Source organism: Astyanax mexicanus, chromosome 4 (assembly GCF_023375975.1).
Source record: "Astyanax mexicanus isolate ESR-SI-001 chromosome 4, AstMex3_surface, whole genome shotgun sequence".
Taxonomy (NCBI): Eukaryota; Metazoa; Chordata; class Actinopteri; order Characiformes; family Acestrorhamphidae; genus Astyanax; species Astyanax mexicanus.
In genome coordinates, this window is record NC_064411.1 from 1,117,615 (window position 1) to 1,138,103 (window position 20,489).

Sequence of the window (20,489 nt, forward strand, 5' to 3'; positions counted from 1 at the left end):
CATTTTATGAGAGCAGTGACACGTTCCTACAGGATTTTAGAAACTGCTTTAAAAACTGCTTTAACAACTACCTTGTTTGTTCTGAACCAAAAAAGCCAGGTTTAAAAGCTGTTGTGAACCACAGCCCAGATCTACTGAACCTTGGTCCAGTTCGTTTTTGGAGAGTTTAGACTTTCAGACCAATTACAGGAAGTTGAGTCAGACTATCGTCCCTCGTTTCCTCTTGGTTGTCAGGTGTCCTGCAGCAGTACGGGTACAACCGAGTACAGTTCTGGCGAATCTGTATCTATTGTAACTGTAGATTAACCCTTATTACCCTTATTAACCCTAGTTGGATTGTATGAGGAAGGTAGAATTTGGACAAGCCACTTGCCAAAATTTCCAAAATATGCCCTTCTATAAACCAATTAGTGTGTAGTATAGGGAGACTCCGCCCACATAAAAGATGATTACAGGATGTAGTAATGCTGTTGTGTTATTGCGCTCAGTTACTAAACTGCAGAGTGAAACCAAAACTAATCAAACTAAATTAAATGCAACACACTCACGTGAATGTGTTGTTCGATCTAGAGCATAGTAGAGCATAGATAGAGCCCAAACATTTAATCCCTACGTTTTTAGTAAGTAAAGTGTAAAAACTAAACTTTTAAAAACATTTTAGGGCTGTTTACATGAGTGAAATCTGTTCAGAATAAAGGAAATTAATTTTGCAACACTGAAGAAGCTTTACCATCAAGCTGCTGGCACTCGGAGGGAGCTAAATTAGTGGGTACAGTAGATGGCGCTCTCTCCCCACATCACTCCTAGGGTGATGTGGATCAGCACAAGGCTGCATCTGTGAGCTGATGTATCAGAACCGAGCCGCTGCGCTTTCCTCCAAGCATTAGCACTGTGATGCTACACGGCTTCACATGTATCGGAGGAGGCATGTACTAGTCTTCACATGTGCTAGAACTTCTGTATTAATAGCATAGGTGGAAAGTAACTGATTACATTTACTCACACTACTGTTATTGAGTAGATTTTATGAGTAATTTGTCATTTTTAATGTAGTTTTTAAATTAGGTCATTTTACTTTTACTCAAGTACATTTTGACACAAGTAATTTACTTCACTACATTGGAAAACTCACCATCACTGAGTAAAAAATAAAATGCTGGGGGAAAAAAACAAAAATTGAGTTTTGTTCTCCATGGCAGCGCGGCTGAACTTTTACTGAACAAATACTGCCTGAAAGGTCCAAGTTATTTAATTTAATAATTATTTAATTTATGATTTTTACTTTTTCATCACATAAATAAAAGTAACTATGTAACTTTTACTCAAAGTAAATTTTAAGTTGAGTACTTTTTTACTTTTACTCGAGTAGATTTTTTTTTTTAGATGGGTACTTTAACTTTTACTCGAGTAGAATTTTAGCAAAGTAAAGGTACTTTTACTTAATTACAATTTTTCACTACTTTTTCCACCTCTGGTTAATAGGTGGCACCAATATAACAATATGATGGCATATTAATCACAAAACTGTATGGCCTACATTCTACAGGTTGTCATGCAAGAAAAAGGTCGCATCCATGGCTGCTGGTTTCAGAGCGGTTCTCTATCGTTCGCGTCATGCATCAGCTCAGTTCCATATTGCCTTCTCACTTAATAAACTGTCTGTATTGTTAAATCAATGGTCCGGATGCTAGATTCGTTTTTAATTGGTAATTCTCTAAAGGTTAATTAAGTCAATATTTGCTGGAATTCCAATAAGGCTTCCGTACTCATGGACCATGACCTCATAAAGTCTGTCACCCGGCGCTGTCTGATTTATACCAATGCTGTGGGCGTGGATGCTGTGATGGGTGTGTTACGTTAATGTCAATATGTGTCATAAGTGCTAATTCTGATATAAGTGAACTACTCTCTTAAAACAAAGGTTGTATGAACAATGCTGTTAAAGAATGGCTTTTAATTCTATATAGAAGCATGTTTGTGACTATAGATATGTGTATAAGACAGCTCAGAGTTCTTGAATATGGGCATGCTACAGCAAAGCTAAGCTAAGCTAAAGCAGAGCTGCCTGAGCAAAAGAACTAAAATCCTGGGGTGAATTTTAATTTCATTTTTCCTGAATCTCTACGAGACATGCAAATTTAAACCTAGAAACATTTCAAATTCACTTTTGCATTTTTTTTTATTCTATAGAAATGTCTTTGGAGCACCAGTGGCCTACAGAACGGTACAGAAACAAGCTTGGTTTAATCTCTAGGACTGTCATCCATGTCTGAAGTGCACTTGCTTTTGCCCTACAGAAACCCCAATTTGCTTCCAGGGCACTGTAGTCACCTCCCACCGGTCTGGGCGGGTGTTCTAAATCCCCTAATCACAAGTGTGTGTGTTCACACAGGTCCAGTACCAAATCTAAAGAGGCTAACCAAACATGTTTTTTTTAGATTGCCTTTGGAGAACACTGCTCTAAATCAATATTTTTCCCAACTGTCTCTTCGCAGGTCTGTTGCGCGAGAGCTTCATGGACGAGCCGGAGAGTCTGGTGACCCTGAACCTGCTGGTGGTGGCCGCTGTCTCCGCCTTCTCCACCGGGGCGGCGCTCTCAGGCCTGGCTGTGTGCTGGATCATGGGTCAGAAGCACCGGCACCGCTCCCGCAGCAGCACGTCCACCTCCTCCTCCGGCAGCAGCCAGAGGAAGAGCGAGAAGGAGCGCAGCATGCTGGGTCCGAGCGGCAGCGGCTCTGTGATGAGCGTTTCGAGGCACAGCGTTACGGATCGCTCGCGGCCGCAGGGAGAGACGCTCTTCGTCATGCCCAACGGCTGGGTGAAGGCTGGGGACCTGGACCCGGGGCTGCTGCCCACGCCCGAGCAGACTCCCCTGCAGCAGAAGCGTCCGCCTCCGGGTCTCCTGCGCCTGTCCGACTCGGGATCGGGCTGGGACCAGAGCCAGACCTTCCTGAACTCGGTGGGCACCCAGTGTCCGCCACTGCCACCCTCTGCCATCTTCCTCAGTTCTAAGCTCCTCCAGGGTCCCGGCGACAGACGGCACGAGGACAGCATGGACCGCCAGCGATACGTGTCCCTCTCTAGATACCGCGAGCAAGGCGGCCGCCCCGGGACTCTCCTACGCAAGTCAGCAGGCGACTACGACTACCCGGTGACCCCCCAGGATTCGCCCGACCGCAGGAGGGTGGTGTCCGCGCCAAGCACACAGATGGAGTACGGCGGCGAGACCCTGCGCTGGACCCACGAGGGCTACATTTTCAGCCACGCCCCTCCTCCACCCGGTCACCACTACGCCCCGGCCGCGCCACACCTCACCCGCTCCGTCCTGCACGGCTCCCGCGGCCTCATCGACCTGGCTGAGTTCAGCCATCTGCTGGGGAAGGGCGGCGGCGACCGCGCCCCGTCGGGCCAGTGAAGGAGAGAGCGAGAGCGGGGAAGAACGAGTGCTGTGAAAAAAAGGAGAAAGTCATAAAGAAGAAAATGTGAAGGAGGCGATGCCTCAGACCCTATTGCAGTGCCAGCAGGATCTGGCCAACAACACCTCTCTCTCTCTCGCCACCTTCCTCACCGTCTCTCTCTCTCCCTCTTTACGTCTCTCTCGCTCATCTGCCAGCTCGTTTTGATCTCTCCTCACTCTCTGTATCACGCTGTGATCAATCACTGGAAAAGCCCCACAGATTTCCAGCACTGAGAAACCTCACGCTGCTGCCGCAGGGAACTGGTGCTACATTCACACTGCAGAGTTGAGGTGCCAGGAATCTGATTTTAAGCTTCAACATACGTGTTTTTACCCTCATACACCTCATAATCCAGTTACTACAGCTAATCAGATAACAGGAAAGATTTAGAGTTTATATGAGACAAACAATAATCCCATTTTTGCTTTGAAACCAATGGAGCCAATAAACTCTAAGCTGCAATTGAGCTGCAATATGATCATAAATCAGCTGAAAAATGATTATTTATTTCCTTCAGTTTCATCTCACTGCTCATTTAATTCCACTACACACATCCCAGAATACTCCGGTTAAGAGTTTACATGCACTGAGAAATCGGATTATTATTATCAAATCCAACTGTCTTAATCTGATTTCTTAATCATTTTTTTACATTTCTCTGATCCAAGAAACCGTAATATACTGCACACATGATCACTGGAATAATCGGAGAACTGCAGTAATCTAAATATAAATGGATTTTTGATTTTCTATGTGTTGGGCTGAAGTGCAACATATCAGTATTTTGCCTAAATATGACAAAGGATTTTTTTTAAAGCAGTGTGAACACAAATTAGTATTTAAATCAGAATTAAGACACTGAAAATGAAATGTCTGTATACCTTTATATGGACCATAGTGCTCACTTATCCACAGCGGTTGCCATGGTAATAATATGCATATGCTGTCTAGGATGTAGGAAGATAAATGCATGAAATATTCAAACATAAGGTTTAACGTCACGTACAGATCCACTTTATTTTAAACTTATTTTATACAAAATTAGCCTCTGTAGGATATGCGTTTATCAGACTGCGATCTTCATAAAGTAGTCCCAGATCGTCATCGTTTTTTCCAATATATCACAGTCAGACACCCAGACAGGGGTCAGATCTGAGTATACATGTGTTTCTTTTTTATAATGCACATATCACTGCACATCATTACTAAATGTCACATGTGGATATCTGGGTCATTCCTGTCACATTCTTGATTACATTATTGATGAACAGGGTCACTCACGAGTCAGAATATTAACTGTTGAATATAAAAAAGAAAAGTAAATTGAGCCCAAAATCCTGCAATGTGAACAGAGCCTTAAGGCCAATGTACACTTCTGCATTGAATCTATGCTAAAGCCTATGCATGGACGTGCACCTCCCTGGAAATGAACTACGTCACAAGGACAGCCAGAGCTGTGATTGGTCTGTCGGCTCTCACGTCCCCACCCACACATTATCGAGTATCGCTGGGCATGCGTAGACTGGGACGTAGGTTTGACGCAGAAGTGTTAATTAATACACAAACACACATGTTCAGTACCCCACACACTCTGACTGTGGGCCGACCACATACTGCAGGTCAGGTACTGGGAGGCAGCAGCAGACTGCAGTATGCACGACTTCAGCTTTGTTAATGATGTCCATATATCTATTCCCAGTGGTGGACGCAGTGTCGACTGCTGAAAGTAATGTCTCTCACTCGTGCACACACACTTTCACACTCACACACACTTTCACAAACACTTGCACGCCCACATGCTGTCGTATTCTTGTTCGCTGAGGGATTTCTGACCTGCTGGACGTGATGAAACAGTCCGGGGCATCGATTGCCTCTGCAGTGTGGGGACAGTATTCACCCCGCCTGTCCACAGCGTCCAATCAGACGACCAGTACATGCTGGGATACACAATTAACCAGAATTAGTTGATTACCCTAAATCCTTAAATGCTTGATACACTGAAATGTGTGTCACCAGTCACCAGTCACTTCCATTGGGAATGCACAATCTGTATATGCAATTCTGCAACAAGCGACAAACCAGATTGAGATTCTCCAGACCAATCCAGACTAAGCACGGCGATCCACCGTCCCCACCTTCTGTTCTTACCAGCATTTAATTCCTATCATAATACAAAGATATACATAATACTAATTTTTCTGTTTTATAATTATGTATTACATTATTTAGAGAAAAATTAAGCATGGAGAAAATTTGCTGAAATATTGTTAGGTAGCTTGCTAGGTTAGCCAGCATGCTAACAGACAGGCCAGTACACACCCACATGCGACAGCACAAGAGGCTTTAAACACCCCCACAAGAGGCAAACGTGGAAAAGAAGCTTTAATGAATTCTGATACAATGTAAACAAAAAAACAGAATTTGCCATTGCCAGAGGATCAGCAGCCAGAGTCCGAGAGAGAGTAGAGTTAGCCATGCTGTCTCTCTCTGGATGGGTACAGTAGGTGGCGCTCTCTCCCCTCATCACTCCCACTGTGATGCTGGTCAGCACAGGCATCTGTTAGCCGATAAATCAGAGTTGGAATCCGACGCTTTCCTCTGCGGACTCTGTAATGCTCCCTACTGATGCTGCATTGGCGGGAGTTGGAAAACAGGTGGTGTCACATGTATCGCACTCTTCCTATCCTCCTAGCGTCAGCAGCATTGCAATGATTGGTGGCATCTTAGTGAGAGGGTGTGTCCAATCCTAAAAGCATTCTTTTTTGTCTCTTAGGCTGGAGATATACTTGCTGTTTGCCTACAGTTCGCAAAGACAACTGGCGCAGTTTTGAATGTACACCAACACAAAAAAGTTCACAAACACAAATAGCTTGTGTGCTACATGTGTTACTAGAGGCTTCCAGGCTTCTAGAGGTCTTTATTTACTCCATCGGTAAAGGACACATCATACAGATATCGGTAGCCTTTCTTCAAAACTTTTTTCTGCCATTTTGATGCTGCTGAGTGCTGCACTGCCCCCTAGAGTGTTTGTATGTACTGCACCTCGTGTTCACGAGACATTTATCTTTTAAACAATTGCAGGATAGGCGAGGCAGTCTTGTCTATGTGAACACATACAGCTTACATTAAGTAAAAAATCTCCAGCCAAGTTTCCTTTACTGCTCACAAACGTTAGATGTGTCATCAACTTTTAAGATGAGTTCACCTGCCAAAATACACTTTTTTTATTTGCAGCGCATCGTCCGATTCCATTAGCCCAGTGATACACAAACACACACACACACATGCACATATCAGTGTGAGCCGTGTGAGACTGAGTGTGTGGAGATGTAAGCTTGCCAACTTTTCTCAGCCGAGAGGAAAACTTGCAGAACAGAACGAGCTAAGCTCTGGCACAGGGCTCCGCTAACGATCCGCTAGCGCAGACCTTCCAGCCAAACACATTGATGATCCGGAGAGAGAGAGAGAAAGAGAGAGAGAAAGAGAGAGACGTGGGTAAAGATAAAGATGTGATGAGATATAAAGTCTGAACAAGTCTCAACTTGGAGCATTTCTCTCGGAGCAGAGCGAGAGAACCCTGCGAGAGGCGAGCGCCGGGGCGTTTGATCCGTTAAAGTTGGACGTTTTTTGATTCTGTTCTAGTTTGTTGTGGTTCCTTCCTCTTTGTACAGTGTACAGTGAATTTTCCTAGCCGCTCTGAAGTGGACTGTGGCCTCGAGGTAGGCTGGATCTGGAGAGGGACGGTGCGGAACTGTACGGGGGAGGACATGGGGACGGGCGTTGACCTACCTCTTGAAGGACCTTCAAGTGAACTTTTGTGGTGACTCGTGGAGACTGTATATTTCTATCTGCAGCAAAGGCTGAACTCTTCACTCTCCATCGCAGATAACGTGACGAGACTTCGGGAGAGATTCTTACGATCTTTTCAGAGAGAAAAGAGAGGACAAATAAAGGACAGAAGTGAGAAACATCATCGCACCAAACGGAAAGGACTGTTCGTTTGGATGTGGTTGATGTTATTGATTATTCGGTGTGAAAAGACTGATCGTTCAGACTGTACTGTATTATAACCAGTTTCGTTTGTTTGTTTGGTGTTTGTTTTTGTTCTTTCCACTCTCTGGAGGTCTTATCAACTCTGAATTTTTAATTCGTCATAAGAAGATGCCTGTACTGCAGTCTTAAAGAAACTGCCCAACATGTAAAAATTGCCAGTTCAGTTCTGAAAACTGTAGCCGACACAAAGGCCTCGTTCACGCCTGGCATTGACATTGGCATTGAGTCCTGGGTGATCTGATCTGATTTGTTCAGGTGTAAATTGGAGGTAATCAAAGATGCATATGACCACATTATTATTACTAGTGTGAATGCATCCCTTAAAGCATCTTGATTGGTTTCCTGAGATCAAAGTCCCGCCCATTTAAACCATGTCACTGCTTCTGCCAAAACATATTTAATATATAAAATGATATTTGGACTCCATCCAAAGAAAACCAGAAGACTCCTACACTACGTTCACACTGCCAGCCCAAATGTGACTTTTGGCATATCCAGATTGTATTCAGATTGATTCTTGATAGTCTGCAAAGCCAGACACTACAAGAAATCAGTTGTTTTTAGCGAATCGGATCCAAACCGATTTTGGACGTGGTTTGAAAAACGATTTTAATCAGATTTAAAAGTTTCTTTTGCGTCATGACGAACAACGACCTCATGAAGTCCAGAGTGAGATGAGTGCAGAGGTCCAATAAGAGTCTAAGGTTAGGTACTGACACCAACCTCTATACCACAGTAACCCATGCAAATACCACAGTAAACCATGCAGATATCACAGTAATCCATGCAGATACTACAGTAACCCATACAGATACCACAGCAACCCACTCAGATATTACAGCATTCTATACAGATAACACATTAACCCATGCAGATATCACAGTAACCCATGCAGATACCGCAGCAACCCATGCAGATACCACAGTAACCCATGCCGATACTACAGTAACCCATGTCATCTTTCTAATGACAGTGTGGACAGTCAACAGATAAAACTAATCTGATTTGCCTGCAGTCTGATCACCTCCGTACTGTAGCCAAACCCTCCTCCAGATGTGATCAGAAATCTGATCTCTCAAGAGCTCACGGGAGACACATTTAAAACCCCAGCTGTGGATGGTTACGTGTTTTGCCCGTCATCTGTGATCTGATTACCCAGGATGCATGTCGAAGCCAGGTGTGAACGAGGCCAAAACGAGGTGTAATGTGTGCTTCAGTTTCTTCACCACCAAGTTCATTAACATGCGAACTGGACGGAGGCTGAATTTTATGCATTATATGTTGTACAAGCACTGAACTTGACTTCTTATTAAACCCTCCCTCGCTGGAGAACACATGCACACTCAGCTGTACGGGATTTCTGACCATGTGAATGATCTGCAGTGGCTTGATTAGGGTCTCAGAGGGTCTCCGGGGGTCTCAGAAGGGTCTCCCCTCCATATGTGTCCATTTAAACCTTAAGGAAACTGAGGGGCTCCTGACTGATGCAGCTGGATAAAAGGCTTTCAGCATATTTCCAGGACTTAAGGTCAAATCCAGATGTCTTGTCCTCCAGCAGTGGTGCTGAGCCTTCCTGGGTATCTGCCTTCTCCCAGAATAGGGACATGATCTCTGTCCTTTTGACATAAAAACACCATTAATAGAAGTGGAGTGGTGGAGTAATGTATTTCTATTGGAGAATGTCGGTAAAATAAACGACCAATTTACACTCTGCATAAATGATGGGAGCAGCTACTCGATTTATGTACTGCTGTCACCTCCAAACACATTATAACCAATAGTGTAACCCTGTTTTCATTTGAAAATTAGCAGCTAAATGTTAATAACATGTATTTTGGCTACATGCTATGCTATTCAGTGACTAAAGCTGCAGAAGCTCCACCCCTCAAACGCTCCAAAGTTGGTTTAGGACCGGACCGAGGTTCTTTTAATCCACACCAGAGTGTGATTACTGTTTTCACACCTGCATAATTAAACCACACTAAGTTTACAAACAAACCAGAGTCTGTTTTAACTGGAGCAAATAGTGCTGGTGTGAACACGCCCTTAATTTAACTTTCATTTCTTTCAGTTACATAAAGCTCATCCAACCTAGATCTTCCATTATAACCAATAATTACAATAAATCATGTTATTGGCACTTTATAATAGTTTTATGCTACTGATATAAAACAGTACCATATTAAAGCACCATCACATTTTTGAAATGCAGTGAATCTTTTAATTATTAAGAATATTCAGACTCTGGACTTGAAACATAAACATGTTTAAATATCCTTAAAAAACTAATAATTTAAAAGTTGGCAATATTGAGATCAGCAAAATGGAAAAAGGTTCTATATAACCACATATTGTACAGTAAGTCAAAGGTATATGCAGTGGTGTGAAAAAGTATTTAGCCCCCTACACAGCCCTTTACACTTTAAAATAAGACTACCTTTATAAAGGGTTTATAAATAGTTTACAATTAGTTTATTAATGGTTACTAATTAGGTTGTAAATGCCTTAAAAAACTATTAATAATCAGTTATAACACATACATAGAAAGGGCAACAATGACCTGCTGTTTGCCAAATAGTGAACCCACAGCCATCTATATTGTTGCTCTTTCTACGTTATAACTGTGTTATAACTGATTATTAATGATTTTAAGGCATTTACAACCTAACTAGTAACCATTTTTAAACTAATTGTAAATCATTTATAAACCCTTTATAAAGGTAGTCTTATTTTAAAGTGGTACCAATTTCTTTTGTTTTTGCTTTTTTGTCATACTGATATGATTCTGATAATCAAACAAACTTTAATATCAGACAAAGATAACCTGAGTAAATAAAAAAAAAACACTTTTTAAAAGATTATTTTATTTATTAACGGAAAATAATATTCAAACCAATCTAGTTCTGTGTGAAAAAGTATCATTTAGATTTATTGTCCCCTAAATCTAATAACTGCACTCAAGCTTTACTGATAAGGAAGGAATTTTTCTTTCACTCTTCTTTACAGAATTACAGTTTTAATTCAGACACATTGGAGGACTTTCCAGAATAAAAGTCCTGTTTAAGATCTTAATCATCCACAGCATTTTAATCATCCAGACACTTCACACTTCCTTCTGGTGCAGCTATTGTATATTTGCTAAACTGAACTGTATAACTACTTTATTTGGTATATATATATATATATATATCCTCTTGAGACCCAGCGTCCTCATATGAGGACATTCCATTACTGCTTCTCTGCACCGTTATTCTTAATAAAAACGTTGACCCTTTAGCCTTATATGGAGACACTGCCAGTACTGTTTAGTGGTCACATGACTACATGATACTTAACTGATTAAAAACAAGATGGCGACAATTCCAGGCAAAAGTTTCTACAGCCAGCAAAAATGCTTCCTATACAAAGAGAAGGTAAGTTTCTACATTTTTGTTATACTTGTTAGGTACTCCCAAATAGATAAAAGAAATTAAAACCAAGCTAACGTCCGGGTCTCAGTACACTGTAAACCCATACGTTGTTTGAACTCAAATGATTTAAGTCTGTTTTACGTAAAATTGGATATTTCTAAACAAAACTCAACTACTTTAAGTTAGTTGAACATTTGTGGGCAAAAATACATTCAAACGGAGATCTTTGAGTTGAAACAACTTAAAGTAACTGAGTTTAGTCTGTTTTGCCATTGGCAGCTTCTTTTTCATTGGCTCCTGTAACAATCTATTTGCATACTGGGTGTGTCCAACAGTTTCTGACAGACACTCACCATCAGTGTGTAGTGATTCCCCCTGGGCTACTTCCCCTTTAGCTGTAATAACTTGATGTTTTAATTTATGCTAACTTTTTATTACTTTGAAAAAAATAGCAAACTGGCTGCCTTAAAACAATTAAGTAAACTCAACTCATCCGGTCTTACATTATAAGAAAAATAAAAGTTTCCCTTTAGTTGTAATGACTTAAAGTTCTAAGTTATGCTGACTTAAGTTTTCATTCCCCATTACTTAACTTTTTTAAGGCAACCGGTTTCCTCAATTTTTTTTAAGTAATTTCAACTTATCAGAGCTTACAGTGATAGGTTTTAAATATATATAGCCCTGGATTTGATACGAGATCTTAAGAAGAACACAGAGCACAGCTGGACACGTGCAGCATCTCCCAGCATGGGAGTGGATCCGTCCCAGTCCGTCCCAGTCCGTCCACAATTAGTTCTGCCCTTTTAAAGCTAATACTCTAAAGATGTCGGGGATTCAACACATATGTTTAGAGCTTAGAGCGAAACGACCACACACACACACACACACACACACACCTCCAGCTCACACAGGTACTCACACACACTCAGAAAAAACACAGGAACACTTACAACAAGATAAATGGTTATACATGGGAGGATACATGCACCTGTGTGTGTTTATGTCTGTGTGTGTGTGTGTGTGTGTGTGTGTGTGTGTGTGTGTGTGTGTACGCTCTCGTGTGTGGATGTTCACACTAATCAAATTATAGTCTCTTTGCGCTCGTCAATCAGTGGGGACATATCGGACCACCATCACCCCCCACACACACACACACACCCCGGGGGGATACACACAGCGTGACCAAAGCTGATTATGTGGGGAGTGTATCGTAAATTCAATTGGAACAGGTTTCATGCCTGATTACATGGTGTGTGTGTCTGTGTGTGTGTGTGTGTGTGTGTGTGTGTGTTTGCTCTGAGCCATTGAGGAATCAGATCTTAAACAGGAAGTGCAGGTCAGAGGTCTTCACCTATAGGTCAGAAGCACCTGAATCTACAGGAAGTGGTGCTGATGCACATTCAGCATTACACTCAGTCTTTAATATTAATTTATTTCCCCCTTCATTACTAGGAAATATTCCAACTCTAGGATAGGTTCAGAGCCAGCACACGTCTCCTCCCATACATGTAAAGTCAAACTCCGCCTCTTTTCACCTCCAGCTGTCATCAATCAACGCAGCATCACTGCGCGGCATCATAATATGCTCAGAGGAAAGCGCCGGATCCCCAGCTCTGATACATCAGCTAACAGACGCCTGTGCTCACCAGCTTTACACTGGAGAGACTCAACTATTGTGCTCTCTCTCGGACTCCGGCTGCTGATGGCGAGGCTGTGGTGCGCTCCAGGGTTTGATGTGGTCTGCTCATAAATATGTAACAAAATATATATATTTAAATGATTACTTTACACACACACAAAAAAAAAATAAAAACGACATTGCAACAAAATAATAAAACATATTTTGTTGCACAGAGACCATAAACTTTAAATATGCAAATAGTGGTGCCAGAAGCCAATGGGAAGAGTGTGATGTCATGATATCTACACTGTAAGAAGTAAAAATATTATATTATAATAAAATAATATTATATTATATTATGATTTTTGAGCAAACTGAAGAAAAAAATCCAGATTTGAACCAGAAATAATATATCTCCGTTAGACCAACATAAAAATACATTTTAAATAACTGTCAGGGTCATTTCACTTCTTTACTGTGTGACATCATTAACTCTGGAGAAAAAAATATAATTTGAGTTAATTGTATGTATTTTTTTTATTTATTATAAGCTGGAGATCCTCTGCTCATCTTCACTCCTCAGAGACACAGACTTTACTGATTTTACTGTTGTTTTTATATCAAATCATGATTATAATCACCTTCTGACATCACACCAGATTTTCATATTTACTCTATTTATCATTACCTGCACTATTTAACAATTTCCTCTGGTCCAAATTTAGTGTAGAATTGGTGAATCAGAGCTGAAATGAAGGAATTGATGTTTTTTAATAAATTAAATTAAATTTAGCAGATTAAACATGATATATATATTGGATTAATTTTGTCTGCAATCAAATATAAGTCTAATTAAACAGATAAAACACTAAATTATTTGCATTTTCCATACTGTCCATATTGTTCTGCTAATTTTATAGCCAATTAAATAATCATACAGACACTCTACATTTAAAATACATTCTTCAAGATTTACTCTGAATAAACACGTGTTTATACTATGTTACTATAGCTTTTAAATTAACTGGTTAACTTAATTAATTTAATTTAATGAATTAATTTAATTTAATTAATTAATTGCAAAAAATGAATGCTGATTAATCACCTGTTTTGTTGCCCTTTGATCGTTATCCAATCAGAACAGCAGAAATGACAATATCTAACCAGCACAGTTATTTCATTCTGATATCAAACATCAGCCATTGATAAAAAAATATGTAAATAAGTAAAAACAATAAAGAACATCAAGTATTTGTATGTATGGTGTTTAATTTTTAATCATTTTAAGCAGGGCTGGTATATATATATATATATATATATATTTTTATTATAGAGCAGCATGATTCTGCTGTTAATGTAAAAAATATATATGTTTTTTCTTTTAATTATTTAGCACAAATATTCATTAAAAAAAAAATAATTAAATGTCAAGCTATTGGAACATGAATTCCTGAATTCCTATGACTTCTTCGTTCACCCTGTTATCCTGAGATAATTCAATCATATAATTTTATAAAATATAAATGTGTCTTTATAAGAGAATTAAAAAATATAGGGTGATTAAGCTGGAAAGTTTAATTTTTTATGTAGTCTAAAAATTAATAAATATAATTTTAAAAAATCATATTTTTAAATTTTAAGGGATGAAAAGCTTATTATTATTATTATTATTATTATTATTATTATTATTATTATTATTATTATTATTATTATTATTATTATTATTATTATTATAGTGGTGCTGGATCTCAGGGTTCCAGCAGAGGGCGCTGTGAAACTCCACAACTCTCAGCATCCCTCTGTTGCTATGGAAAGTTCGGGCGCCATGGCAACACGTCCGCGCGCCATCAAAGAGTAGAAAGTGATGCGTTGAGAAATGACTACATTTAAGTTAATTAGATCTGCGTCAATCAACACATAATTAACTCAAATGCCAGTTAACCCGCGTGATACGCGCGTGAGCTGCCTGATAAACTGTGTTTCTACACCACTCTGATTATATTATTTACTGCTCACACACACACACATCACACACACACACACTCACTATTTATTTGCATAAAGGGCGTGTTCCAGCTGTGTCATTCTTTAACTGTATATTTAAATAAGTTTTTACTTCATTTTAATGTATAAAATTATTATTTCATAAAAAAGATACAAAAAAAATAATTTAAATGTTTATTAAGTGAGGCCACTAATGAAATGTAATATATGTGTAATTATTATTGATACGTTACACAGAGTAAATATTTTTTATTAATATTAAGGGAATAAAAGTATTTTAATCAGATGAAGATAACCTACTCTCTCCCTCATTTTTGGCTTAAAGATAAACATATATTGTATTGAGAAGCGTAAACAAACTAAATTTAATCAACAAACAGCAACTAAAAAAAATAATCCTAAAAACACATGCCTTTAATCAGTCATATGTAGAATTTAAGGTGGAATAACATAAAAAAAAAACAAGTTTAGTTCTAAATCCATAACAGCCTTATCATTTAAGGTGGAATTTAAGAAAAAGAAGCCAGATTGCAGTTTTGTGTCACATTAAATGGTTAAATGCTTAATTAAATGGTTAAATTAAATGCTTAATTACTACACACATACACATATATAATCCATATATGGTTAAAAAGGGCGGAGCTTACTCTTTCTTTTAAAAATAGTGATCACATCCCAGTGCGGTAAAGCTAAATCTACAAGAAACCCATTGAGAGAAAAACACCTAAAAAAGTGAAAAATCTCCTTCCCCAACCAATATTATTTACCTTTAGTGCTTCAAACATATTTATATGATGTTTCAAACCAAATAATATCAGTAAATAAAGACTCAAAAGTGTCCACAGAAACAACAGTGTGACTAAACTACCTGCTTTACTCAAACTAAAGCTAGGTATGGTGTGCGCACTACTTTATATAGTTTTTATTTTACTTGCACATTTTTACTAGTACTTAAATAGTTATTTTGCACTGAATATTTTTCTATATATTTTTCTATATAGTTTTGTATATAGGCTGCTCTGAGTGTCAGGTGGTTTTTAGTATCTACATGTATCCTAGAGGTGTGATTATTGATTATCAAGAAAAATAAAAGAACTCCGCCTGATGCTGTTTCTCCATGTATTTTATCAAAGTAATAATTAATAAACCCTGTAATGAACTCAAATCGTCAATATTCTTATGCTTTCAACTCATTAACACACTAATCTAACCATTTTTGAAAATATATCTTAGGTGTGAATATATATTTAAAGTCATTAAAAAAATAAAAACTAAGTTAATTTTGAGCAAAACATGATCAGTTCCAGGAAAATATAAAATAGAACAATTCTGCTTCCTTTTACGTGATTTTAAATGATGATATTTTTGAGCAGCCGTATGTCTTCTGGAGTAAAAGAGATCAGGGCATGTGTCTGTCTGATATAATTACTGTGTTATAAGACCTGAAAAAGAGGAACTGAAAACAAAAACGGAGAATAAAAAACACAACAAAACAGCCTAGAGATTAAAGGGACTGTGTGAATATAGTCACAGCATTTAAGGTGGAACTGAAATGTCGAAGAATTTTATGAATTGACAGGAAGTACTTCTCTTTTTTTAGTTCTCTCTGGTGGAGGGGGTGCTAAATTCAGCACAACACCGGCTAGTCCATTAAGCAGTGAGTAATGGTATAAGTGTGCTCGGGCACGGATTGTTTAAATGTAATGTGAGTGCAGGTCAGCAGGGGGGTTGGGAGGGGGCAGAACCGTGCTCCATTTACCTGCTTCCAGCACACCTGATCAGCTCATTAATAATCAGCTCATTAATAATCAGCTCATTAGTAAGTCCTGTAAGAGTTGCGGGGGTTAAAAGTTTAAGCAGAGAAGGTCTGGAGACGTGCAGCAGGGAGGAGGGGGAAAAGGACCAGGATGGAGAAACACTGATAGAAAAGTTATGGGAAATTTTATATTTAATCAACAGGTGAATCAATCAATTAATTAATTTATCTTTATTTTCCCTCAGTAATACACTGACAGTGACCCTCATTTACAATGTTGCCGAGGATTTACAGTATAAAAGGGATTGAAATTAGAAATAATAAGGCATAAAATAATAAACAATAATAAACAAAAGAAATGCTAATTTTGAATCAACATTTTATATATGTGAATCAAATATATATGTAAAAAAGAAAAAAAAATAGAAAATGTATAAAATATAAAAGAAAGAAAGATAATAATAGTAAAAGTGAAGTAAAATGATAAGAATGAAAAAAAAAGGAAATAATGGTAATAAAATGAATAATAATGAACTAAGAACATAAGAATCAAAATATAAAACATAAGAATAAAAAATAAAGAGTAATAATGAAAAATATAAATAAATTCAATTTAAATTACAAATTAAAATAAGAAAAAGATAAAGTGAGAAACATATTAAATATAAGAATATATATTTATATAAGAATATAAAGTGCTTTATTGTGATATAAATATTATTATTATTAGGATATAAAGGGGCCTATATAGAGATATGAATTTTTGGTAATGTCAGCATATGGGGGTATATTATTTTAATGGGTTTTTAATAAACACATCTACATATATCCATATAATAATCCATAGTAATATTTATTAATAATAATAATAATAATAATAATAATAATAATAATAATACTATATCGCCAAATAGATAACATATAGGAACATCCCTCGTGATATAGGAACATATATTTCATGTACTGTATTTCCATATGGGCACCTAGAGCTGAACTATGTTGTAGTTCTATGAAACGGCCACTAGAGGGCAGAATCGCATCACATGTTACTCTGTGTTTTTTTTTTTCTGGAATTCATTTCTAGAGGTAAAACCCTGAATATAGACTTTAGTTAAATCCAGAGCAACAGAGAACAAAACAGTTTTTATCCACAATGTAGAAAATAAATTAAATACATATATAAAGAAATATATATAACCTGGATAAATATAAAAAGCACTTTTTAAATGATAATTTTATTTATTAAAGAAAAAAAATAAATCCAAACCAACTTTCTCATCTCTGTGGAGGAATTTAGTTTCACTCTTCTTTACAGAATTAGAGTTTTAATTCAGACACATTGGAGGATTTTCCAGAATAAAAGTCCTGTTTAAGCTCTTAATCATCCACAGCATCTCAGTCATCCAGACTTTAACTAGACTCTCCAAAACCTTCATTTAGATTTAGATTTATTTTTTTTTAAGTCATTCAGAGACAGTGAACTTGTTGTTTGTGTGTTTTGGGTCATCGTCCTGCTGCAGAACCCAAGTTACTCCTGAGCTTGAGGTCAGTAAGGAACAGATGGAGGGATTCTGATTCTCCTTCAGGATTTTCTGTTAAAAACAGAAGAACTCCTGCTTCCATCTGTTACAGCAAGTTAAAGTCCAGCAGCTCCAGACCATCATAACACTCACACTACACTACCACCACCATGTTTTACTGCGTTCAGTATGATTCAGTTCTTTTTCTGAAATTATGTGTTTTGTGAAATTCGTAACGAATGGACACACACCTTCCAAAGAAAAGCTCCACTTTTGTCTCGTCAGTCCTGTAAAGAATATTTACCCTGTAAAGTCCTGGAGATCATCAGGATGTTAGTGGGTAAATGTGTGTTGTTTTTGGTCAGCAGTGTTTTTTATCTTGGAATTCTCCCATAAAGACCATTTCCACCCAAAGTCTCTTATTATTCTTATTATTGAAGTATTAATTAACTCTGATCTTAACCGAGGCTTTAGTGAGATCCTGCAGTTCTTTAGATTAAATGTTGTTCTGGGTTCTTTTTTATGGATCTCCTGGATGAGTTCTTCATGCCCTTTTGGAGTAATTTTGTTCGGTAGACCGGTCACTCCTGGGAAGGTTCACCAGTGTCCTATGTTGTTTTCTCTATTAGTGAATAATAATAGTGAATCACTATTCTTCTCTGGAGTCTCAAAGCTTTATAAATAATAAAGTTTAATAATAATAATAATGCGCTGCTTTTATCTGAGATCTTTTATCTGCTTCATGTTGTCAGACAGCTTCTATTATTTAAGTGATTTCTTGATGATTACACAGATCTGGAGTCAGTAATCAGGTCTGGTTGTGGTTAGTAGTGTGATTAAACTCAGCTTTACAAAAAGTGTATTTAAAAAGTGTTTTATATATATATATATTTACTCAGGTTATATTTGTTTGATATAAAAGTTTTTTGATAATCTGAGAAATGTAAGTATGACTAAAATATAAAAAATAATAAATCTGTAAAGAACACATATAGACACAGTGAAATAGAACTGTTTTATTTCCTGTGCTCGGACGTGGTTTTGCAGATGATGACCAGGTGACTAAATTTACCCCTCGACCTCGTGTCTGAGAAGTGCTGTGAACTTCTAACCATATTCAGAAGTGAAACTGTGGTCTGCAGACTGATAAAGGATCACTATAGTGCAGAGAGAAGCTGAATCCCTGGCAACTGGTCTTATATAGTTTATAATATATATATATATATTCTGGTCTTATATAGTTTAAATACAATAATCATGCAAGACAGCAGCTTTCAGTAAAGCAATGATGTTCTAATTTCAGATTTTGTTCACTTTTAATTGCTGAACTGAAGGTAAAGAATGTTGCACTGAGCTATTGGTTGTGTTTTGGGCAGTGTTGGGCACGTTACTTTGAAAAAGTAATTAATTATAGTTACTAGTTACTCCTCCAAAAAAGTAACTGAGTTACTAACTGAGTTACTCCACTATAAAAGTAACTAGTTACCAGTAAAAGTAACTATTGCATTACTTTTGTGTACTTTTTTGCCCCCGTAAAAAAATGAACAAAAGAAAATAAATTATGTAATTATTATTATTATTATTATTATTCTTAGAAATATATGTAATCTGACGAATTTCAAAACATAGAAACGAAGACTTCACACGACCAAAAAAAATGACTAAAAAAATGGAAAAAACAAACATGCGTCTGTGGATGAAATTAACCCTTGTGTGGTGTTCCCGTTTTCATTTTTCATCAAATGATACAAAAAAAATATTTTTTCTAACTCAAACTCATTGGCATTGGCTCATTTTTTGTGAAAAACGTATATCACACACACACATTTATATTACATACAGTATGTTTGGCCGAGGGCTAATAAACATTGCTTTATTTGTAAATTTGAAACTAAACAAATGTTCTACTCATATCTTGAGTTTAATTCATTTTCTTTTACATTTTATTAAAAAACTAATAAAAAAAAAGAGTAGCACTTTTTGAAAGAAATGTAACATAAGAAAGGTAAAGGGCAAATATTAACCGTGTAAGCTGTTTATATTGAAGCAAGCATGTGTAAAGCATTTTAATGTAGAATTGCTTAATTTTGCTGAATTAAATACAAGTAACAAAGTAAACGAGTAACAAAAACATGAACACCACACAAGGGTTAAAACAAACCAATCCACACTCAAAGGAAAAATGTATATATAAACAAAACAAAAGAATAGACAAAAACAACTAACAATCTAATGAGCGTTAAAATGCTATTATTATAACAGTTTAACACCTGGATCAAACAGCTTCACCAAAGGGGAAAAGAGTTATAGTTACATTCAGAGTAATTAGTAATTAGTAGATTACTCGTTTCTGGAAAAAGCCGTTATTCCCATCACTGGTTATGGGTCTCCTGCACTGAATGTGGATTTGGATTCTGTTCACACTGACAGTTCCAAGACCGTCCACTGGGGGCGGTAATGTCTTCTGTGGCTAAAGATACACTTCCTGTTAATCACGTCATCATGGTGAAGTTTAGAGGAGCGAATGCTTCTGTTGGATTTTTATATTATACAGTTCGTGAGGGTAGTTATGCATCATCTTAATAACATTAATCCTAATTCTTGATTCAGAACAAAAAAATCAATAGGTTTAAAGAGTAGTGTCCCATATTAATGAATGTGCGTGTG

The 20,489-nt window shown here is 37.5% G+C and overlaps 1 protein-coding gene across 1 annotated transcript in view; it reads left to right on the forward strand.

Annotated features, from left to right (window-relative positions):
• sema6ba (sema domain, transmembrane domain (TM), and cytoplasmic domain, (semaphorin) 6Ba) overlaps positions 1–4,435 on the forward strand; it is a 173,173-nt gene extending 168,738 nt beyond the window's left edge. The window contains exon 17 of the mRNA XM_049477199.1: positions 2,496–4,435. Coding sequence (XP_049333156.1) covers positions 2,496–3,415 — 920 coding nt within the window. The 3' untranslated portion in view covers positions 3,416–4,435. The remainder of the gene's footprint in view (positions 1–2,495) is intronic.
• Positions 4,436–20,489: the final 16,054 nt, after the last annotated feature.